This window comes from Eleutherodactylus coqui, chromosome 1 (genome assembly GCF_035609145.1).
Source record: "Eleutherodactylus coqui strain aEleCoq1 chromosome 1, aEleCoq1.hap1, whole genome shotgun sequence".
Lineage (NCBI taxonomy): Eukaryota > Metazoa > Chordata > Amphibia > Anura > Eleutherodactylidae > Eleutherodactylus > Eleutherodactylus coqui.
Genome location: NC_089837.1, coordinates 366258317 through 366277932, shown reverse-complemented (window position 1 = coordinate 366277932; position 19616 = coordinate 366258317). Strand labels below are relative to the sequence as shown.

Here is a 19616-nt window from a genome sequence, read left to right as displayed (position 1 = left end):
GGAAAGTGCATCAAAAATTAGAACAGTTCCTTTTTTCTACTGATTTTCAATATAAAACCTTTTTTTTATATAAAACAGTAGGAGTTAGCAAAGAAACAAAACTTGGAATGTATTACCCAGATTCCGCAGTTTTTAGAAATGCCCCATATGTGGACGTAGCCTGTTGTATGGGCACATGGTAGGTCTCAGAAGGAAAGGAGCGCTTCTTGTCTTTTTGAATGCAGATTTGGCAGGAATAATTTTCAGACCCCATGTAGTGTTTGCAGTGCCCCTGAGGTAGCAGTACATTTGAAACCCCCAATAACTGACCCCATTTTGGAAACTACACCCCTCAGTGAATTTATTAAGGGGTGTAGTGAGCGGTTTGAACCCACAGATGTTTGAGGAATTTTTTTTAACAGTTTGAGTTCAATACGAAAAAATCCAATTTTTCACATAATGTTTAGCTTTAGGCCCAGATTTTCATTTTTCACCAGTGGCAGAAGGAAAAATGTACCCCATGATGCGTTACCCAGTTGCTCTCGAACACGGAAATGCCCCATATGTGGACGTAGCCTGTTGTATGGGCACATGGCAGGTCTCAGAAGGATAGGAGCGCTTCTTGGCTTTTTGAATGCAAATTTTGCTGGAATAATTTTTAGACCCCATGTAGTGTTTACAGTGCCCCTGAGGTACCAGTGCATTTGAAACCCCCAACAACTGACCCCATTTTGGAAACTAGACCCCTCAGGGAATTTTTTAAGGGGTGTAGTGAGCGGTTTGAACCCACAGGTATTTGAGGAATTTTTTTAACAGTTTGAGTTCAATACAAAAAAATCACATTTTTCACATAATGTTCAGCTTTAGGCCCAGATTTATATTTTTTACCAGTGGCAGAAGGAAAAAACGTACCCCATGATGCGTTACCCAGTTGCTCTCGAACACGGAAATGCCGCATATGTGGACGTAGCCTGTTGTATGGGCACATGGCAGGACTCAGAAGGATAGGAGCGCTTCTTGGCTTTTTGAAGGCAGATTTTGCTGGAATAATTTTCAGACCCCATGTAGTGTTTACAGTGCCCCTGAGGTACCAGTGCATTTGAAACCCCCAACAACTGACCCCATTTTGGAAACTACACCCCTCAGGGAATTTTTTAAGGGGTGTAGTGAGCGGTTTGAACCCACAGGTATTTGAGGAATTTTTTTTAACAATTTGAGTTGAGAACGAAAAATTCACATTTTTCCAATAATGCTCAGTTTAGGCCCAGATTTTTATTTTTTACCAGGGGCAGAAGGAGAAAACGTAACCCATGATGTTACCCAACAGGGAAATGCCCCATATGTGAATCTAAACTGTTTTTAGGGCGCAGGGCTCAGAAGGGAAGGACTTAGCATGTGGCTTTATGTACAAGCTGTGCGAAGTACATCAGGGTAAAACGTCAGGGCAATAAAAAAATTAAAATTTCAGGGACGTGTGGTAGATCTTAAAACACTCATTTATACAGAGGCCGGGTTGTGTGGGGCACGTTTCACACTGGTATATGGTGTCTTTTCTTATCCCCTGTTTGTAGCACACTCTGCACCTCTTTTGGGTCCTTCCCTTCGTCGCAGTGGAGGGAATTTCACTGAGAAAATGCTGCCCTGGTACAATTCTTGTGGCCTCGCTTCCAGAAGTACTGGGCCTCTCCCCCACCTCCTGGTCCCCAAATATTAGGTCCTTGATAACTTCCTCTTGAAATTCAAGGAATGTCCCCCTGTGGCCTGCACCTCGGAACAGCACGTAGGCATTATACAGTGCCATCTGTACGAGGTGCACGGCCAGTTTTTTGTACCACACCCGTGTTTTCCGCATGGCTCTATAGGGCTCCAGTACCTGGTCTGATAGATCGACCCCTCCCATGTACTTATTATAGTCGAGGACGCAGTCTGGTTTGGGGGTCTCTGCACTGGTACCTCGTACTGGGCAGGGGGTACTGCTGTGGCCGTGTATTGTCGTCAACATAAGGACATCCCTCTTGTCCTTATATTTAACGCACAATACATTGTCGCTGCATTGGGCCCGGCTCTCACCCCTTCTGAGCAGTTGCCCAAGCAGCGTCTTAGGGAGGCTTTTTTGATTTTTCCGAACAGTGCCACATGCCACTGTTCCTCTGGAAGCGAGGCACTGAAACAGGGGGACACTGGTATAAAAGTTATCCAGGTACAGATGGTAACCCTGGTCTAATAGTGGGTGCACCAGTTCCCACACTATTTTCCCTGTTACTCCCAGCACGGGGGGGCATTCTGGGGGCTCAATTTTAGTGTCCTTCCCCTCGTAAATACGGAACTTGTGGGTGTACCCTGATGTACTTTCGCACAGCTTGTACAACTTCACACCATACCGTGCCCGCTTACTGGGCAGGTACTGGTGGAATTTTAGCCTCCCCTTGAAGTGTACCAGGGACTCGTCTACTGCAATGTTTATCTATGGGGCATACGCCTGGGCAAACTTGGCGTTAAAATGGTCTATTACGGGCCTGATCTTATACAACCGATCGTAATTGGGGTGATCGCTGGGGGGGCACAGCTGGTTGTCATTGTAGTGCAGAAATTTTAAAATACACTCAAAGCGCGTCCTCGACATCGCCATGCGGAACATTGGGGTGTGGTACAAAATATCGGTAGACCAGTACGCCCTGATTGTTGGCTTCTTTATTAGCCCCATGGTTAGTATAAGCCCCCCAAATTTTTTTATCTCTGGTGCATCCACAGGGGTCCACTTATCGGGTCTGGCATAGCTGGAGGTGGGATTTTCTTCTATAAAATTCTGGGCGTACAAATTCGTCTGGGTAACAATATGGGCAATGAACTCTTCAGAAAAAAAAAACTTGAAGAAGTCCTTCCCTCTGAGCCCTTCCGTGTCAAATTGAATCCCTGGGTTCCCAATAAAATCAGGGATCTGGGGTCTGTAATCTTCCGGGGTACTCCAGTGAGCATCTGATGCATTGGGGTCAGTGGCGGTCCTTGGACGCCTTCTCGGGGGTGCAGGGAGCTCAGACTCGCTGGATGAGGATGAGGATGAGGAGTCGGAGAATGCCAAAAAAGTGGGGTCGTCATCACCACTACCTGAGTCCGAGTCTGATGCAATGATTGCATACAGTTCCTCTGAAGTGTACCTCCTGCGGGCCATATTTATATAAAATGGGGCACACGGGGAAAAAGTTTTATTAGATGGGACACTGCGGGATGGGGTGACCACGGGACGGGGGTCGGAAAGAACGCGGAAACTTATGTGGTGTATTCACGTAAGTGGTTTTTTTTTTTTTTTTACACAGACGAATACACTGACACAACACGGACTAACGACACACTACACACTAGACGGACTAACGACACGCTACACTAACTAATGACGGGTGACGGGACAGGTAACGAAATGGGAACAACAGGAACTTTTTTTTTTTTTTACACAGACGAATACACTGACAGTACACGGACTAACGACACGCTACACACTAGACGGACTAACGACACGCTACACTAACTAATAACGGGTGACGGGACAGGTAACGAAATGGGAACAACAGGAACTTTTTTTAAATTTATTTATTTATTTATTTTTTACACCAAGGGATACACTGACTACACGCTGCGCTACACTACACTGCTGATCGCACGCTACAGCTCACTCACTACACTTCTGATCACACACTACAGATCCCTCACTCACTACACTACACTGCACTTCTGATCACTCACTCCACTCTGCTACACTACACTGCCTGATCAATCACTCACTACACTCACTACACTACACTGCCTGATCAATCACTCACTACACTCACTACACTACACCACACTGATCACTAACACTCACTCCACTACACCACACTGATGACTAACTCCTCTCCACTACACTGATCACTAACTCCACTCTGCTACACTACACTCCACTACACTCCACTACACTCCACTACACTCCACTACACTCCACTACACTACACTCACTCCCTGCCTAATCTACACACTAATCGCTCTTTTTTATCACAGTAGGTGCTCTATCTACAAGCACCGGATGCTTGCACATGGAGCCCCTACTGTAAACAGCGCGAAGTCCGCTGCTGCGCTGTGATTGGTCAGGGAGTTTTTCCCTGACCAATCACAGCGATCGTGGGGGAGGGACCGCTCTGATTGGTCCCCAGCCCGGACGCAGCACTTGTCTGCTGACTATGTCAGCAGACATCACTGCTGTGTCGCCGCGATTGTCACCGCGGCGACACTTTAATGGCATGACGTACCAGGTACGTCATGTTGCGGGAAGTATCCCGCTACCATGACGTACCAGGTACGTCCAGGAGCGGGAAGGGGTTAAAGGGGTTGTCCCGCGGCAAAATTGTAAATTTTTTCTCTGCCCAGTCCCCCTCCTAAAGCAAACATGATAATCTACCCGTGGAAAGCGATTTTAAAGAGAGTTTCTACTCACCGTTAGATCGTTTCATGAAGTTATAAAAATTCTTCTTTCAAGATGGCCGCCGTCATTTCCCAAGGTGCACCGCTGGTCTTCTCCTATGGTGCACTGCGGGTCTTCTCCCATGGTGCACCGTGGATGTTCTTCTCCATTGGCTGATCGGCACCATGTGACGGGGGCGGAGCTACGCGATGACGCTGAGAAGGGGGAGGAGCCAGGACGCAGCTCGTGAGCAAGGACCTTCCAGAAGGGGATTCCTGTCTGCGCAAGCCCGACTGTTCCGGCGACCAGAGAAGCAGTTTGCTCGTCGCCATGGAGACGGGGACGCCAGCACCAGGAGGGGGTAAGTGTATAACTTCTGTATGGCCAATATTTAATGCACGATGTACATTACAAAGTGCATTAATATGACCATACAGAAGTGCTTACCCCACTTGCTGTCGCAGAACAACCCCTTTAAGGAAACTGTAGCTCAGCATAGAAATAAGATATTAACAGAAATGTCCAATTTTAATGTACAATAAGGAATAATAAATAACACTTAGAACTAGCTTCAGGTAGTATGATAAGCACTGCTATGGTCATGAGATAACCATTATGATTTAGATACTACAGTAGTTAATAGACTTTCAATACTAGAAGATCCAACAGCTTAAGATTTCTGGTGTTGTAGTTTATGTGGGGTAAATCGATGATCTATAGCACAGGTGTCAAAGACAAGGCCCCGGGCCGAATCCGGCCGGCCACCTCATTTTCTGTGGCCCACCGGCTGTGCACAAAGTTCCCTCACCTCCATGCTGCTGTCAGTATGCGATCTTCTATCGGCTTATTCTGTCTTGTGCAGACAGTAATAGAGGAGTGCCGATAGCAGACTGACAACGGCCGCGGAGGAGGGAAGAAAACTACAGAGGACATGATCTCTGCAGTGAGGAGAACGACGCTGAGGGGGAGCAGCTGCAGAGTGATAGCCTGGTCAGCGCTGACCTCCTCTCACCGGCCCTCCGTCTGTTCATGGCTGCAGGCCTGGGGAGACATCAGGGGCCCAAGTATGCAGGAGGGCCCCAAGATGAGAGCAGCCGGAATACCTGCCAGTGGGACCACATTGGATGCAGGTAAGTATAAAAATGTGTATAAAAATGCAGAAGTGTCCTTGTGTGCATGTGTATGTATGTGTGTGTGTATATATATATATATATATATATATATATATATGTATAAATAATATGTGTGTCTGTGCGTATATATGTATAATAGTGTGCGTCTGTATGTGTATAATAGTGTGCGTCTGTGCGCATGTATGTGTATAATAGTGTGTGCCTGTGTGTATATATATATATGTAAGCAGCAGGGAAGCTATTGGCAGCGCAGGAGTTTCCCTTAACTTCTGCTCCCACAGGAATCAATGAAAACTCCTGCAAAACACACACAATAGAGAGTACCTGTTGTATCTTTTTTTAGGTGTGCGCTGTTTTGTGCTTCAAATTCCACGCATATGAATGCTTTTATAGGAACCCATTGGTTCTTTTAGAAGCGTGTATTATACGCGTGCAAAACACACGCTCGTCTGACCGAGGCCTTAATGTTCTTCTCTTCACTTGTCAGTGATTTCAATGTCATAATATACATAGAGAAAGACAAAGAGTGAGGCACAAATGTGTCTGAAGTGCATAATTAATTTGATACAAGGTATATATATATATATATATATATATATATATATATATATATATATATATATATATATAATGTTTATGGCACAAGCTGAGTCAGAATTTAGCTTACTATGTACTAATTTAGCCTATGTACTAATCTGTATGTCTGTGCATCTTGATAATGCAACATACAGAAACCTGAATATTAAATTGTTAAGTAAATGTATTTTAGCAGATAGTTCCCTTGGAATCATTTGTGCTATTGTTTTAATGACACCTTACCTCTTTAGTGTCTGCATTTTGTATGTCTGCACCACTGAGTTGTTTCACTAGCTTACTCTGGCTCGGAGTGACCGTGACCCTATTCTCGGTACATGAAATCTCTTGAACTACATAATGAGATCAGGAGAGAAGTGGGATAGGCCTCAGAACAGAAGATTACAGCATTCAGAAGAGGTTTCCTTTTAACAATTTTAGCAGTGCCTTACAGATACTGCAATAAGGCTTCAGTCAATGCCTACATTACAAATTACTTTTTCTTCTAATTAACTAATCATTTCCACCACTATTAGAATATTTTTCAGGCAGACTGAATGAGTGGCAAAAGTCATCGAAGTCCATCTTATAAAAAGGTGTTTGCATATATTATGTGTGTTTTCCTGCAAATTAAGTTGATGAATGGGGAAGTAACATGTTTTCCTTTCTTCATTACAGGCTGTAAGGAGACAAAAGGTTCTTGAACAAAGTATTCAGTCTGCCCAGGAGATTGACAAAGCCATTCGCTTAATTCAGGAGTCTCTTGGCACCACAGACAGACAGCTGACAGCCTACATTTCGGAGAGAATTGATGCAGCCCAGGTTCCGCAGGAAGCACAGGTAGGATTCTATTAACCTCTAACTGCAACTGTTTCCAAAGGGTAGCAAAACACTGTTGGAAAGGAAGACATTTTTTGTTTAGTTGCCACATGGAACTTTATCAGTGCTAACAATAGATGCCCATAGTTATACTCTGTAAGCAAATCAACTCATCCCGTATTCAGTATGCACAATTGACAAGGGTCATGTCAAGAACAGATCGGAAAATTCAATATTCACTGTTCCAAAAATACCCACCAAGAAGTGTCTATTCGTTTTAACTCAGACTTGCAAACAATTTGCTTTGCTACAGTGACTATTGTTCACATACTGTAAAGCTGATTACTGTGAATGGCCCTGTGAGTCATCCCTTGGTTACTTAATAAGATTTGACGATGTGTCAGCTGTGTGTGTGAGATGACCTTGCATCCTTTGTGAAATTACAAAGTGTGATATACAAAGCACCATGCAAACTGTTGTGCGGGTAGAGCTGCTATTTGGCATTAGATTTAGAAGTTTCACAAAAAGTGTGGAAAATTCAGTAGAAAGAAAACAATCATTCTCTGCAACCACAGGACTAGATGGATTGAGGAGGTTTGACACTAAGTTAAATATATAAGTTACTAGTTCCTAGTATACCTGGGGCCAGTTGTTGGCATACGTTTCTGATCTCTCCCTTTTTTTCATTCATTTTACCAAAATTTACCAAACATAAAAAATGATATTTTTGATAATTGTATTGATTATATCAATACATTCTTGATGTGATTTTGCTTTTTTATTAATTTTTTAGTTCATTTTTTATTATCTGCAACATAAAAACATTATTCAGTTTATAAGTGAAAAGTGGAAGCCATCAGCTAGCTGCACAGTTGATGATTTGTAACATTTATTACATGTCCTTGTTTACTACTTTGCATGGTAGAGTACTTTTGTCAATGGGTTTTAGTTGTGGCTAGCTCCTGACTACCTTATTGAGTTTGTCATAGTTCTCCCAACCACTGAGACACACTAAGTTGAACACTGCTGACAGATCCTTCATAGCGATCTGCTGGAGTGATAAAACCAAGGTTTCCCAGTTCAAGTAGTCTGTCTCTTTTAGTTTGCAACAAGTGGCAATGACTGGCATGTCGACGGACAGGAGGCATCACACAACCATACCACAGAACTGTATTCAATTTTTGAGGGTTTTTTGAGGGCGGGGGAGAGTGAGGAGAGAAATCTCCTGAAGCCTCCCTGCCCCCTACGGGCCGCTCTGTGAGGGAGCCACCGATAGTCGCTCTTGTGCATCAGTACGGGAGTGAGTACATGCGGGGATGAGTATCAGGCATCGTTTGCCCGACATTCGTCCCATCTAAATGGGCCTTAAAGGGGTAGTCTCGCGGCAGCAAGTGGGGTTATACACTTCTGTATGGCCATATTAATGCACTTTGTAATATACATCGTGCATTAAATATGAGCCATACAGAAGTTATTCACTTACCTGCTCCGTTGCTAGCGTCCTCGTCTCCATGGTTCCGTCTAAATTCGCTGGCAGCTTGCTTTTTTAGACGCGCTTGCGCAGTCTGGTCTTCTCCTTTCAGCACGAGCCGCTTCAGTGTGCTCGCCACTACAGCCCTTCTGCGCATGCGCAGACGAGCTGTCACTGCTCGGGAGCGCGCTGGAGCGGCCATTCTGTACCATCCTCTGTTAGAGGAAGGTGCAGAGCCGCCCAGCCGAGAAGCCCAGCCCAGCCGCCCAGCCGAGAAGCCGCCCAGCCGTCCAGGTAAGTGATGGGCCGAGGGGGCTGCCGCTGGGCCGGGGGGGCTGTCGCTAGGCCGGGGGAACTGTCGCTAGGCCGGGGGGGGCTGTCGCTAGGCTGGGGGAACTGTCACTAGGCCGGGGGGGGCTGTCGCTAGGCCGGGGGAACTGTCGCTAGGCCGGGGGAACTGTCGCTAGGCCGGGGGGGGGGGGCTGTCGCTAGGCCGGGGGGGCTGTCGCTAGGCCGGGGGGGGGGCTGTCGCTAGGCCGGGGGAGGCTGTCGCTGGGCCGGGGGGGGGCTGTCGCTAGGCCGGGGGAACTGTCGCTGGGTCGGGGGGGGGGGCTGTTGCTGGGCCGGGGGGGCTGCGCCGGTTACCTGCTACCTGGCGGTGGGTGACTGTGTGCCGTGGTCGGCCACGTTGAATCCAGGGGTCCGGTCGGCGGCTGCGGGGCGTCTGGTTGTCAGGGAGACACAGCTGGTAGCGTCTCGGGAGCGCGCACGTCGGGCTACAGCAAGCGAAGGGAAAAGAGCTGGCGACCATCTTGGGAAAATTTTTATAAGTTGCTGAAACGCTGGAACTGTAAGTAGAAACCAGCTAGAAAAGTCATTTACAGGGGTAATTAGTAATGTATGCTTAATTAGGGGGACTGGGCAAAAAAAAAATTCACTGCTTCCTCGAGACATCTCCTTTAAGGCAAAATCAGTTTGGTGAAGATTTGTCTGTGACTCATTTTTCCACCATGTGTTAAAGCACCCTTGGACCTCTTTTAGACAAGTGTATTTGTAATACGGATATATTACAGATGAAATTCCATCCATATTTCATTTGTATTGCATCAGTATTTGCCTTCATATTTGCTTTCATTTGCTTTATTTTGTTTTGGGCAAAAAAAGAGTAATGCAAATATGGAGGCAAATACAGATGAAATACTGATGATAGATGAATACAATATAGATGCATCTGTAATTCAATCACTTTTCAAAGACTATAATGTACATATTTTTCATCAAAAATGGCCCAAAGTAGTGCTTACTACTTATTTTATACATGGCCGAGAAAAAAATTGCACATGTGAAAAACCCTAAAAAGTTTCATTAGCTATATATTACTGTCCGCAAAACACAGATTAACCCTTTCCAATCCACTGTCTGATGTCTGAAGACATTCTGATTGTAGGCTGTACAGCTCCGATGTCGGAAGACGTCTGGCAGTGTATTCTTACTGTATATTACTGGCCGCTCTGTTGTCGGGGGCCTCTCCAGCATGTCCCATACTGCAGTACTGGCTCTAGTCAGCAGATGGCATCATTGTATAATGGCAGAAAGAGAAAAACCCCTAGGAAACCCTGAATCCAAAATTGGATTGCAAAGGGTTAAATATGGGTTTTATATGCACCCCTCTGAAAATATCCATTAGGGTGGTTACACTCAGTGTTTTTTTTTTTAAATGCTGCAGTTTTTTTGTGACCCCGGCCAGAAGTAAATCCAGCAAAAAGGAGAAATTCTGCCTTCAGATTTCCCATTTCCTTTCATTAAACGAAAGACGGCATTAAAAATATTTGTTATTTAAAGCCACCCAAAGACAAGATTTCGATGTGGACCTATCTCAAAATCAGCATCAAAATCTGTACAGATTTTGTGAGGGTTTTGGGGTAGATTTCAACCCACTCCCTTTGAAGAGGTAAAATTCACACTGAAAATCCGCAGCATAAATTGACATTACAGATTACATGCACTACAGATCGATTTATACTGCAGGTTTTTTTCCCAGGCATGTGGGTGCGATTTTTTTGCCACTTATTTTTTGCCGCCAATTCTGTTACGGAAAATCTGCAGCATTTCTGTAACAAGTGAATATACCCAAAAGGTTTAATGTATTTTTCGGACTATAAAACGCAAGAAAAAATCTTACCGAAAAGTGTCTGAGCCTTATAGTCAAGAGGCATGGGGGTCTAATAGCTCCAGAGCCCCCTGACCACTTCTGTAATGATCTAGCACTGATAAAGATCAGGACAACTTTGCAGCATATTCGCTCCCGCTGCACAGTGCTCCCTCTCCTTGCCTGATCAGTGCAGGACAGAAGTCCATTTTGTGTAGGCACACAGAGACAGACAAAAGCAAAGATCAAAGGTTGATAATGTCATAAGCAGGTGACGAGGAGCTTTATGAGCAGGTAAAGGCTAAACTAATGCATCATTACTATACTTGTATATGGAAATTTAATGTTAATAAAATCAGTGTTTAACATATCTGCTGCAGAGCTGTATGTGTGTGTGCATGTAACAGAGCTGTAAATGTGTATGTAGCAGAGCTGTATGTGTGTATGTAGCAGAGCTGTGTGCATTGTATGTGTATAATATAGTTAGCCAAATTTAACAAGGGAACTTTTGCGTTTGTTCCATTGTTTGAATGGATACACTAGGTTTGATAGTAGCCGACTGTTAACTATTAACCCCCTCTTTTATACTGGAATACTAAAGTTAATGACAGTAGTCCCTCCACTTTCTCAGACCACCCCCCTCCCAGATGTTTAAATTAGTATGAAGTATTTTTTCCTGTCTTTGTCGTGTAAACCTGAGATTCGTCTTTTTAGGATATAGGATAACCTCTTTAAGGCCTTAGTCAGACGGGCGTTTTTAGCCGCGATTTGCGCATGCGCATGCGTCCGGCGATTTTATAAAACCATTGCTTTGCAATGGTATCGGACACATGAGCGCTTTTTATGCGCTCGTCCGATAAATTATAGAACAGAAATCGCAGATCGCACCTATCTGCGATCTGCGATTCCTGTTCTCTTCTCTATATGCGCTCAATGGGGCCGGCGGCAGCAGCGCCGACCCCATTGAGAACATATAGAAGACAAATCTTTCCTCTCTGCCACAGCTGTAACAGCTGTGACAGAGAAGAACGATGTTTGCCCATTGAATTCAATGGAGCCGGCAATACAGCCGCTCCATTGAAAGCAATGGGCTGCCGGCGTGCGCGGGGTGAATTGTCGGGAAGGGCTTAAATATATAAGCCCTTCCCTGCAATTCATCCTAAAATGTGTTAAAATAAAAAAAAATTGTATACTCACTAGAGATGAGCGAACATGTCCGTTACGGACACATCCGCACCCGGACACCGGCTTCGCCGAACACTGCAGTGTTCGCGCGTAAGTGTCCGGGTGCCGCCGGGGGGCGGGGAGATGCGCGGCGGCGCGGGCGGCAGTAGCGGGGAACAGGGGGGAGCCCTCTCTCTCTCCCTCTCCCCCCCACTCCCCGCCGCACCCCCCCGCGCTGCCACGGCGGCCCCCGAACTTTTTCGCCCGAACACTGAAGTGTTCGCAAAGTTCGGTGTTCGGGCGAAAAAGGGGCGGGGCCGAACGTGTTCGCTCATCTCTAATACTCACCTTTCTGCTGCAGCCGGAGTCCAGCCGCGGCCGCTGTCAGTTCTCCTGAACTGCTTCTCGGCACTATTCAGCCGGCGGGGCTTTAAAATCCCCGCCTGCTGATTGATCTGCCTCTGATTGGTCACAGCCCTGACCAATCAGAGGCAGGTTTCACTCACACACCAATTCATGAATGGGTGAGTGACTGCTGCCTCTCAGCGCTGAGCCAATCAGGGGCAGGTCTGACTCACATCCATTCATGAATTCATGAATGGGTGTGAGTGAGACATGCCTCTGATTGGCTCAGCGCTGAGCCAATCAGGGGGCAGGTCTGACTCACACCCCCTTCACACCCACTGCAGGACGGCCGCGCGGAGCTCCGGCTGCCGGGAGAAGGTGAGTATATATATATTTTTTTATTTTTACACATTTTAGGATGAATTGCAGGGAAGGGCTTATATATTTAAGCCCTTCCCGACAATTCATCCCGGGCTTGCCCGCAGCGCATTGCTTTAAATGGAGCCGGCTCTATTGCCGTCTCTATTGAATGCAATGCGCTGGACAGCTGTGGCCCGTTTCTAATGAAACGCGGCTAGGAGCAGATTTTCGGGCGATTTGCGGGCGACTTGCGCGCACCGGTCACGCGATTTGCGGATGCGCATCCGTCATGCGATCCGCAAATCGCGTGAAAAAACGCCCGTGTGACTAAGGCCTAAATCTGAAATCACAGATGCAGCTTTGATGCAGTTTTATTTTATTTGTTGATGCCGTTTTTAAGCCAAAAGCAGAAGTGGATTCAAAAGGAATAGGAAATACAAAGGAAGGACTTATACTTCTCCTTCCTGCTGAATTAATCTCTGGTTTTAGCTCAGAAACCTGCATCAAAAACTACATGTTTAAAGGGGTTTTATCATAAACAAAATCTATACTCTCCTATTTCTCACCCTCCTCCAGTCTCCTTACCACATCTTCTCCTGGCTGACCTTCTGCAGTGCCCCCGGGGTCACCTGACTGCATGCTGGCCATCTTGTTATTAAAGCTACATTCCTCACATTCCTTTCGGCTGGGTCAGTGAAGTTCAGGTCCCTGTGCTGAAGTAATCACTGGCTAGGAAGGAATGCTGATCTATTGCCAAGACAGCTTGCATGAGTAGTCTCTGCAGTAGATCGGTACTCCCTCTACTGTCCTGTGAACTGTGATGTAACATACATTGGCTGGCAGGAAGGAGACTGCCTATGAATGTACGTAACCTCACAGGAAGCAGAGGAATCAGCCAGCTGGAGGTGAAATGACCCCCCAGACTGCAGGAGACAGGAGAAAATAGGTAAGGTGAAGATCTGGTAAGTAGACTGATGGGGAAGGAATAGGTAACTATAGAATTTTTCTTTTTTAATGACACAACCACTTTAATTCTATCCCAATAAGCCCTGCAGTTGTCTTCATTAACACATTAATCAATGCACAGTTCCAGTATTTAAATTATATTCTGATGCTCATATTTTAATAAAAATCTAATATTTATTATTTGCTTAGTCCCATAAGTAGAGATGAGTGAACCGAACCATAAAAACGCGAATTCAGGTTTAACTTTGCTGGAAATTCGATTTAGAACCCAAACTTCAGACGGTTAGCATCTGCCCTACCAGAAGTAAGTTCTAAAAATCCCCAAAACAAGTACTGAAAACTTTCTAAGAACCCTAAAACAATAGTGCTGGTTCTTCAATGGATATGGCTCACTTGGGTTCTCAACAAAATTTAGTTCAACAAGAACCAAAACCTCAGGTGTTCTATTTCTGCCTTACATCTGCAGAAGTAATTTCTAAAAATCCCCAAAACAAGTGCTGAACACTTTCTGAGAACTCTGAAACAACAGCAGTGGTTTTTCAATGGATGTGGCTCAGTGGTTAGCACAGTTGCCTTGCAGTGAATGAGGTCTAGGTGGAAAAACTCCATGCAGATGTTGTCCTGAGTGAGACTCGAACTGAGGTTGCCACTACGAGGCAACGACAGTAACCCTGAGCTGCCACATTTCTTTTTCCTTCTCTGGAGGAGAAGAGCAACATATATACATGCAAAGAGAACATGCAAACTCCATGCAGATGTTTTTCATTTTCAGCCATATTTGAACCTTACACTCTAGCATTGCAAGGCAGCAGCACTAACCTCTAAGCTACTTCCTTTTTTTATCTTTTCTGGAGAAGAATAATGAGAAGAGCTACAAAAAGAAATGCAAAATGGAACATGCAAACTCCATACAGATGTTTTACTCAGATTTGAATCTAAGACTCCAGTGCTGCAAGGAAACAGCACTAACCTATTTCCTTTGCTGGAGGAGGAGAAGAAGAAGGAGTAAAACAAACAGAAGAAACACAAAGAGAGAATACAAACAGCATACAGATGTTGTCTTTGGTCAGATTTGAATCTAGGACCCAGAGCTGCAAAGCAACCGTGCTAACCACTCAACCACTATGTTTCTTCATTCTTCTTCCTTCTGCTCCTTCTTCCTTCTCCTCTGGAAGAGAAGGAGCAGAAGAAGTAGGATGAGGAGAACAAGTAAAGAAAATATTTTCTAATTTCTCTTCCTCTTCTGAGGGTTTTATAAACTTTTAGTTTGGTTCACATTAATTCAGACAGAGCCAAACTTTTTTGAAGAAATTTGTTGAACCATACTTTTGAAAAGCCCATGTCTACCCATAATCAATAGTTAATATAGAAAAAAAAAGTCTAAAACAATCTTTTTGATTGTTTCCATGTACAGTAATAATTGTTTAAAGTAAGAAATAATGACTAAAGATGTGTTACATATTTTTATGTTTACATGTTTGTTTACATATGTTTACATTTATAGACTATGCTATCAATATTAATCAAAGAAAGGGGCAGTATCATTGTCACAGAGGAAAAGAAAATGTACTGAGCAACCGACTACGTATGACTGTCACTTGCAGTAATTTGTCAGTAAAATATATTGTAGCAGTGATGTGCAGCATACTGAGGAAACGTTGTGCTGCATTTACAGGAACAACAACAGGATTACATAGATTATAAGAGGAACATTTTATATGAGCATTAGAGATGAGCGAGCACCAAAATGCTCGGGTGCTCGTTACTCGGGACGAACTGTTCGCGATGCTCGAGGGTTCGTTTCGAGTAATGAACCCCATTGAAGTCAATGGGCGACCCGAGCATTTTTGTATTTCGCCGATGCTCGCTAAGGTTTCCTTGTGTGAAAATCTGGGCAATTCAAGAAAGTGATGGGAACGACACAGCAACGGATAGGGCAGGCGAGGGGCTACATGTTGGGCTGCATCTCAAGTTCACAGGTCCCACTATTAAGCCACAATAGCGGCAAGAGTGGGCCCCCCCCCTCCCAAAAACTTTTACTTCTGAAAAGCCCTCATTAGCAATGCATACCTTAGCTAAGCACCACACTACCTCCAACAAAGCACAATCACTGCCTGCATGACACTCCACTGCCACTTCTCCTGGCTTACATGCTGCCCAACCGTCCCCCCTCCCCCCCACAGCGCACACCAAAGTGTCCCTGCGCAGCCTTCAGCTGCCCTCATGCCACACCACCCTCATGTCTATTTAGAAGTGCGTCTGCCATGAGGAGGAACCGCAGGCACACACTGCAGAGGTTGGCACGGCTAGGCAGCGACCCTCTTTAAAAGGGGCGGGGCGATAGCCCACAATGCTGTACAGAAGCAATGAGAAATAGAATCCTGTGCCACCGCCATCAGGAGCTGCACACGTGGGCATAGCAATGGGGAACCTATGTGCCACACACTATTCATTCTGTCAAGGTGTCTCTGCATGCCCCAGTCAGACCGGGCTTTTTAATTCATAGACACAGGCAGGTACAACTCCCTATTGTGAAGTCCCTGTCGACCGACAGCATGGGTGGCTCCCTGGAACCCACCGGCGGTACATAAAAATATCCCATTGCATTGCCCAACACAGCTGAGGTAGTAATGTCGTGCTTAATGCAGGTGGGCTTCGGCCCACACTGCATGCCCCAGTCTGACTGGGGTTCTTTACAAGTGGAAACAGATGCATTTATAATTCCCTGTGGACCCACAGCATGGGTGGGTGCCAGGAAGCCACCGGCGGTACATAAAAATATCCCTTTGCATTGCCCAACACAGCTGAGGTAGTAATGTCGTGCTTAATGCAGGTGGGCTTCGGCCCACACTGCATGCCCCAGTGTGACTGGGGTTCTTTACAAGTGGAAACAGATGCATTTATAATTCCCTGTGGACCCACAGCATGGGTGGCTCCCTGGAACCCACCGGCGGTACATAAAAATATCCCATTGCATTGCCCAACACAGCTGAGGTAGTAATGTCGTGCTTAATGCAGGTGGGCTTCGGCCCACACTGCATGCCCCAGTCAGACTGGGGTTCTTTACAAGTGGAAACAGATGCATTTATAATTCCCTGTGGACCCACAGCATGGGTGGGTGCCAGGAAGCCACCGGCGGTACATAAAAATATCCCTTTGCATTGCCCAACACAGCTGAGGTAGTAATGTCGTGCTTAATACAGGTGGGCTTCGGCCCACACTGCATGCCCCAGTCTGACTGGTAATATGTACCTTAACAGTAACCTCGTTGGTGGTAATGTGGTGGTGACTGCGGACCTGGTAGCGCGGTTTAATGTAGTTGGTTTTCGGAATGTGGCCACTGGCCAGGATTAAGTGGGCCGTGGCGGGGGATGTTTTGGAGGCACTACGTGTCCTCTCCACGTGTCCGTGGTTATATGCACCTTAACAGTAACAGCGTTGGTGGGAAATGGCCTCGCCGCCATCATGTCTTTGGGAAGCCTCTGTTTCCACACCCCAGAGACATATCATTAGCAGCGGTATAGGCAGAGCCCAGAATTAGTAACATTTCAGCCGTAGCATTAGCGACAGGCCCCACTAACATATCACTAGCAGCATTATAGGGGGAGCACAGTCTTAGTTCCATTTCAGTAATAGTAGCAGCCTACACAGGCCCCAGTAACAATTCCGAAGCAGCAGTATAGTGGGAGCGCAGTCTTCTTTCCATTTCAGTAATAGTAGCAGCCTACACAGGCCCCAGGAACAATTCCGAAGCAGCAGTATAGGAGGAGCACAGTCTTAGTTCCATTTAAGTCATTGTAGCAGCCTACACAGGCCCCAGGAACAATTCCGAAGCAGCAGTATAGTGGGAGCGCAGTCTTAGTTCCATTTCAGTAGCTGCAGTATAGCCAAGGCCCAAGTTACATTTATGTAGCTAAAGTGTAGGCCAACCCCACACACACTTCTGTACCATGAGTGCAGGCGAAGAACATAGAAATTGCTATGATTACACTGTAGGTGAGGGCCCCAAAACATTGGTGTACCAACAGTACTAATGTACCTCAGTAAAAATTGGCCATGCCCAACCAAGATGGCAGGTGAAACCCATTAATCGCTTTGGTTAATGTGGCTTAAGTGGTAACTAGGCCTGGAGGCAGCCCAGTTTAACGAAAAATTGGTTCAAGTTAAAGTTTCAACGCTTTTAAAAGCATTGAAACATATAAAAATTGTTTAGAAAAATTAGATGAGTGAGCCTTGTGGCCCTAAGAAAAATTGCCCGTTCAGCGTGATTACGTGAGGTTTCAGGAGGAGGAGCAGGAGGAGGAGGAGGAATATTAGACACAGATTGATGAAGCAGAAATGTCCCCGTTTTGGATGGTGAGAGAGAACGTAGCTTCCATCCGCGGGTGCAGCCTACGTATTGCTTACGTATCGCTGCTGTCCGCTGGTGGAGAAGAGAAGTCTGGGGAAATCCAGGCTTTGTTCATCTTGATGAGTGTTAGCCTGTCGGCACTGTCGGTTGACAGGCGGGTACGCTTATCTGTGATGATTCCCCCAGCCGCACTAAACACCCTTTCCGACAAGACGCTAGCCGCAGGACAAGCAAGCACCTCCAGGGCATACAGCACTAGTTCAGGCCACGTGTCCAGCTTCGACACCCAGTAGTTGTAGGTGGCAGAGGCGTCACGGAGGACGGTCGTGCGATCGGCTACGTACTCCCTCACCATCCTTTTACAGTGCTCCCGCCGACTCAGCCTTGACTGGGGAGCGGTGACACAGTCTTGCTGGGGAGCCATAAAGCTGTCCAGGCCCTTAAAGACTGTTGCACTGCCTGGGCTGTACATGCTGCTCGATCTACGCACCTCCCCTGGTACCTGGCCCTCGGAACTGCGCCTTCTGCCACTAGCGCTGTCGGATGGGAATTTTACCATCAGCTTGTCCACCAGGGTCCTGTGGTATAGCAACACTCTCGAACCCCTTTCCTCTTCGGGAATGAGAGTGGGAAGGTTCTCCTTATAGCGTGGGTCGAGCAGTGTGTACACCCAGTAATCCGTAGTGGCCAGAATGCGTGTAACGCGAGGGTCACGAGAAAGGCATCCTAACATAAAGTCAGCCATGTGTGCCAGGGTACCTGTACGCAACACATGGCTGTCCGCACTAGGAAGATCACTTTCAGGATCCTCCTCCTCCTCCTCCTCCTCAGGCCATACACGCTGAAATGATGACAGGCAAGCAGCATGGGTACCGTCAGCAGTGGACCAAGCTGTCTCTTCCCCCTCCTCCTCATCCTCCTCATGCTCCTCCTCCTCCTCCTGAACGCGCTGAGATATAGACAGGAGGGTGCTCTGACTATCCAGCGACATACTGTCTTCCCCCGTCTCTGTTTCCGAGCGCAAAGCGTCTGCCTTTATGCTTTGCAGGGAACTTCTCAAGATGCATAGCAGAGGAATGGTGACGCTAATGATTGCAGCATCGCCGCTCACCACCTGGGTAGACTCCTCAAATTTTCCAAGGACCTGGCAGATGGCTGCCAACCAGGCCCACTCTTCTGAAAAGAATTGAGGAGGCTGACTCCCACTGCGCCGCCCATGTTGGAGTTGGTATTCCACTCTAGCTCTACGCTGCTCATAGAGCCTAGCCAACATGTGGAGCGTAGAGTTCCACCGTGTGGGCACGTCGCACAGCAGTCGGTGCACTGGCAGATTAAAGCGATGTTGCAGGGTGCGCAGGGTGGCAGCGTCCGTGTGGGACTTGCGGAAATGTGCGCAGAGCCGGCGCACCTTTACGAGCAGGTCTGACAAGCGTGGGTAGCTTTTCAGAAAGCCCTGAACCACCAAATTAAAGACGTGGGCCAGGCATGGCACGTGCGTGAGGCTGCCGAGCTGCAGAGCCGCCACCAGGTTACGGCCGTTGTCACACACGACCATGCCCGGTTGGAGGCTCAGCGGCGCAAGCCAACGGTCGGTCTGCTCTGTCAGACCCAGCAGCAGTTCGTGGGCCGTGTGCCTCCTATCTCCTAAGCTGAGTAGTTTCAGCATGGCCTGCTGACGCTTGCCCACCGCTGTGCTGCCACGCCGCGCGACACCGACTGCTGGCGACGTCCTGCTGCTGCTGACACATCTAGATTGCGAGACAGAGGTTGAGGAGGAGGAGGGTGCTTTAGTGGAAGAAGCATACACCGCCGAACATACCACCACCGAGCTGGGGCCCGCAATTCTGGGGGTGGGTAGGACGTGAGCGGTCCCAGGC

General features: G+C 46.8%; 1 protein-coding gene across 1 annotated transcript in view; it reads left to right on the top strand.

The window, feature by feature from the left end:
- DMD (dystrophin) overlaps nt 1–19616 on the top strand; it is a 2524637-nt gene that overhangs the window by 1112253 nt on the left and 1392768 nt on the right. Inside the window, exon 30 of the mRNA XM_066577956.1 lies at nt 6793–6954. Coding sequence (XP_066434053.1) covers nt 6793–6954 — 162 coding nt within the window. The remainder of the gene's footprint in view (nt 1–6792; nt 6955–19616) is intronic.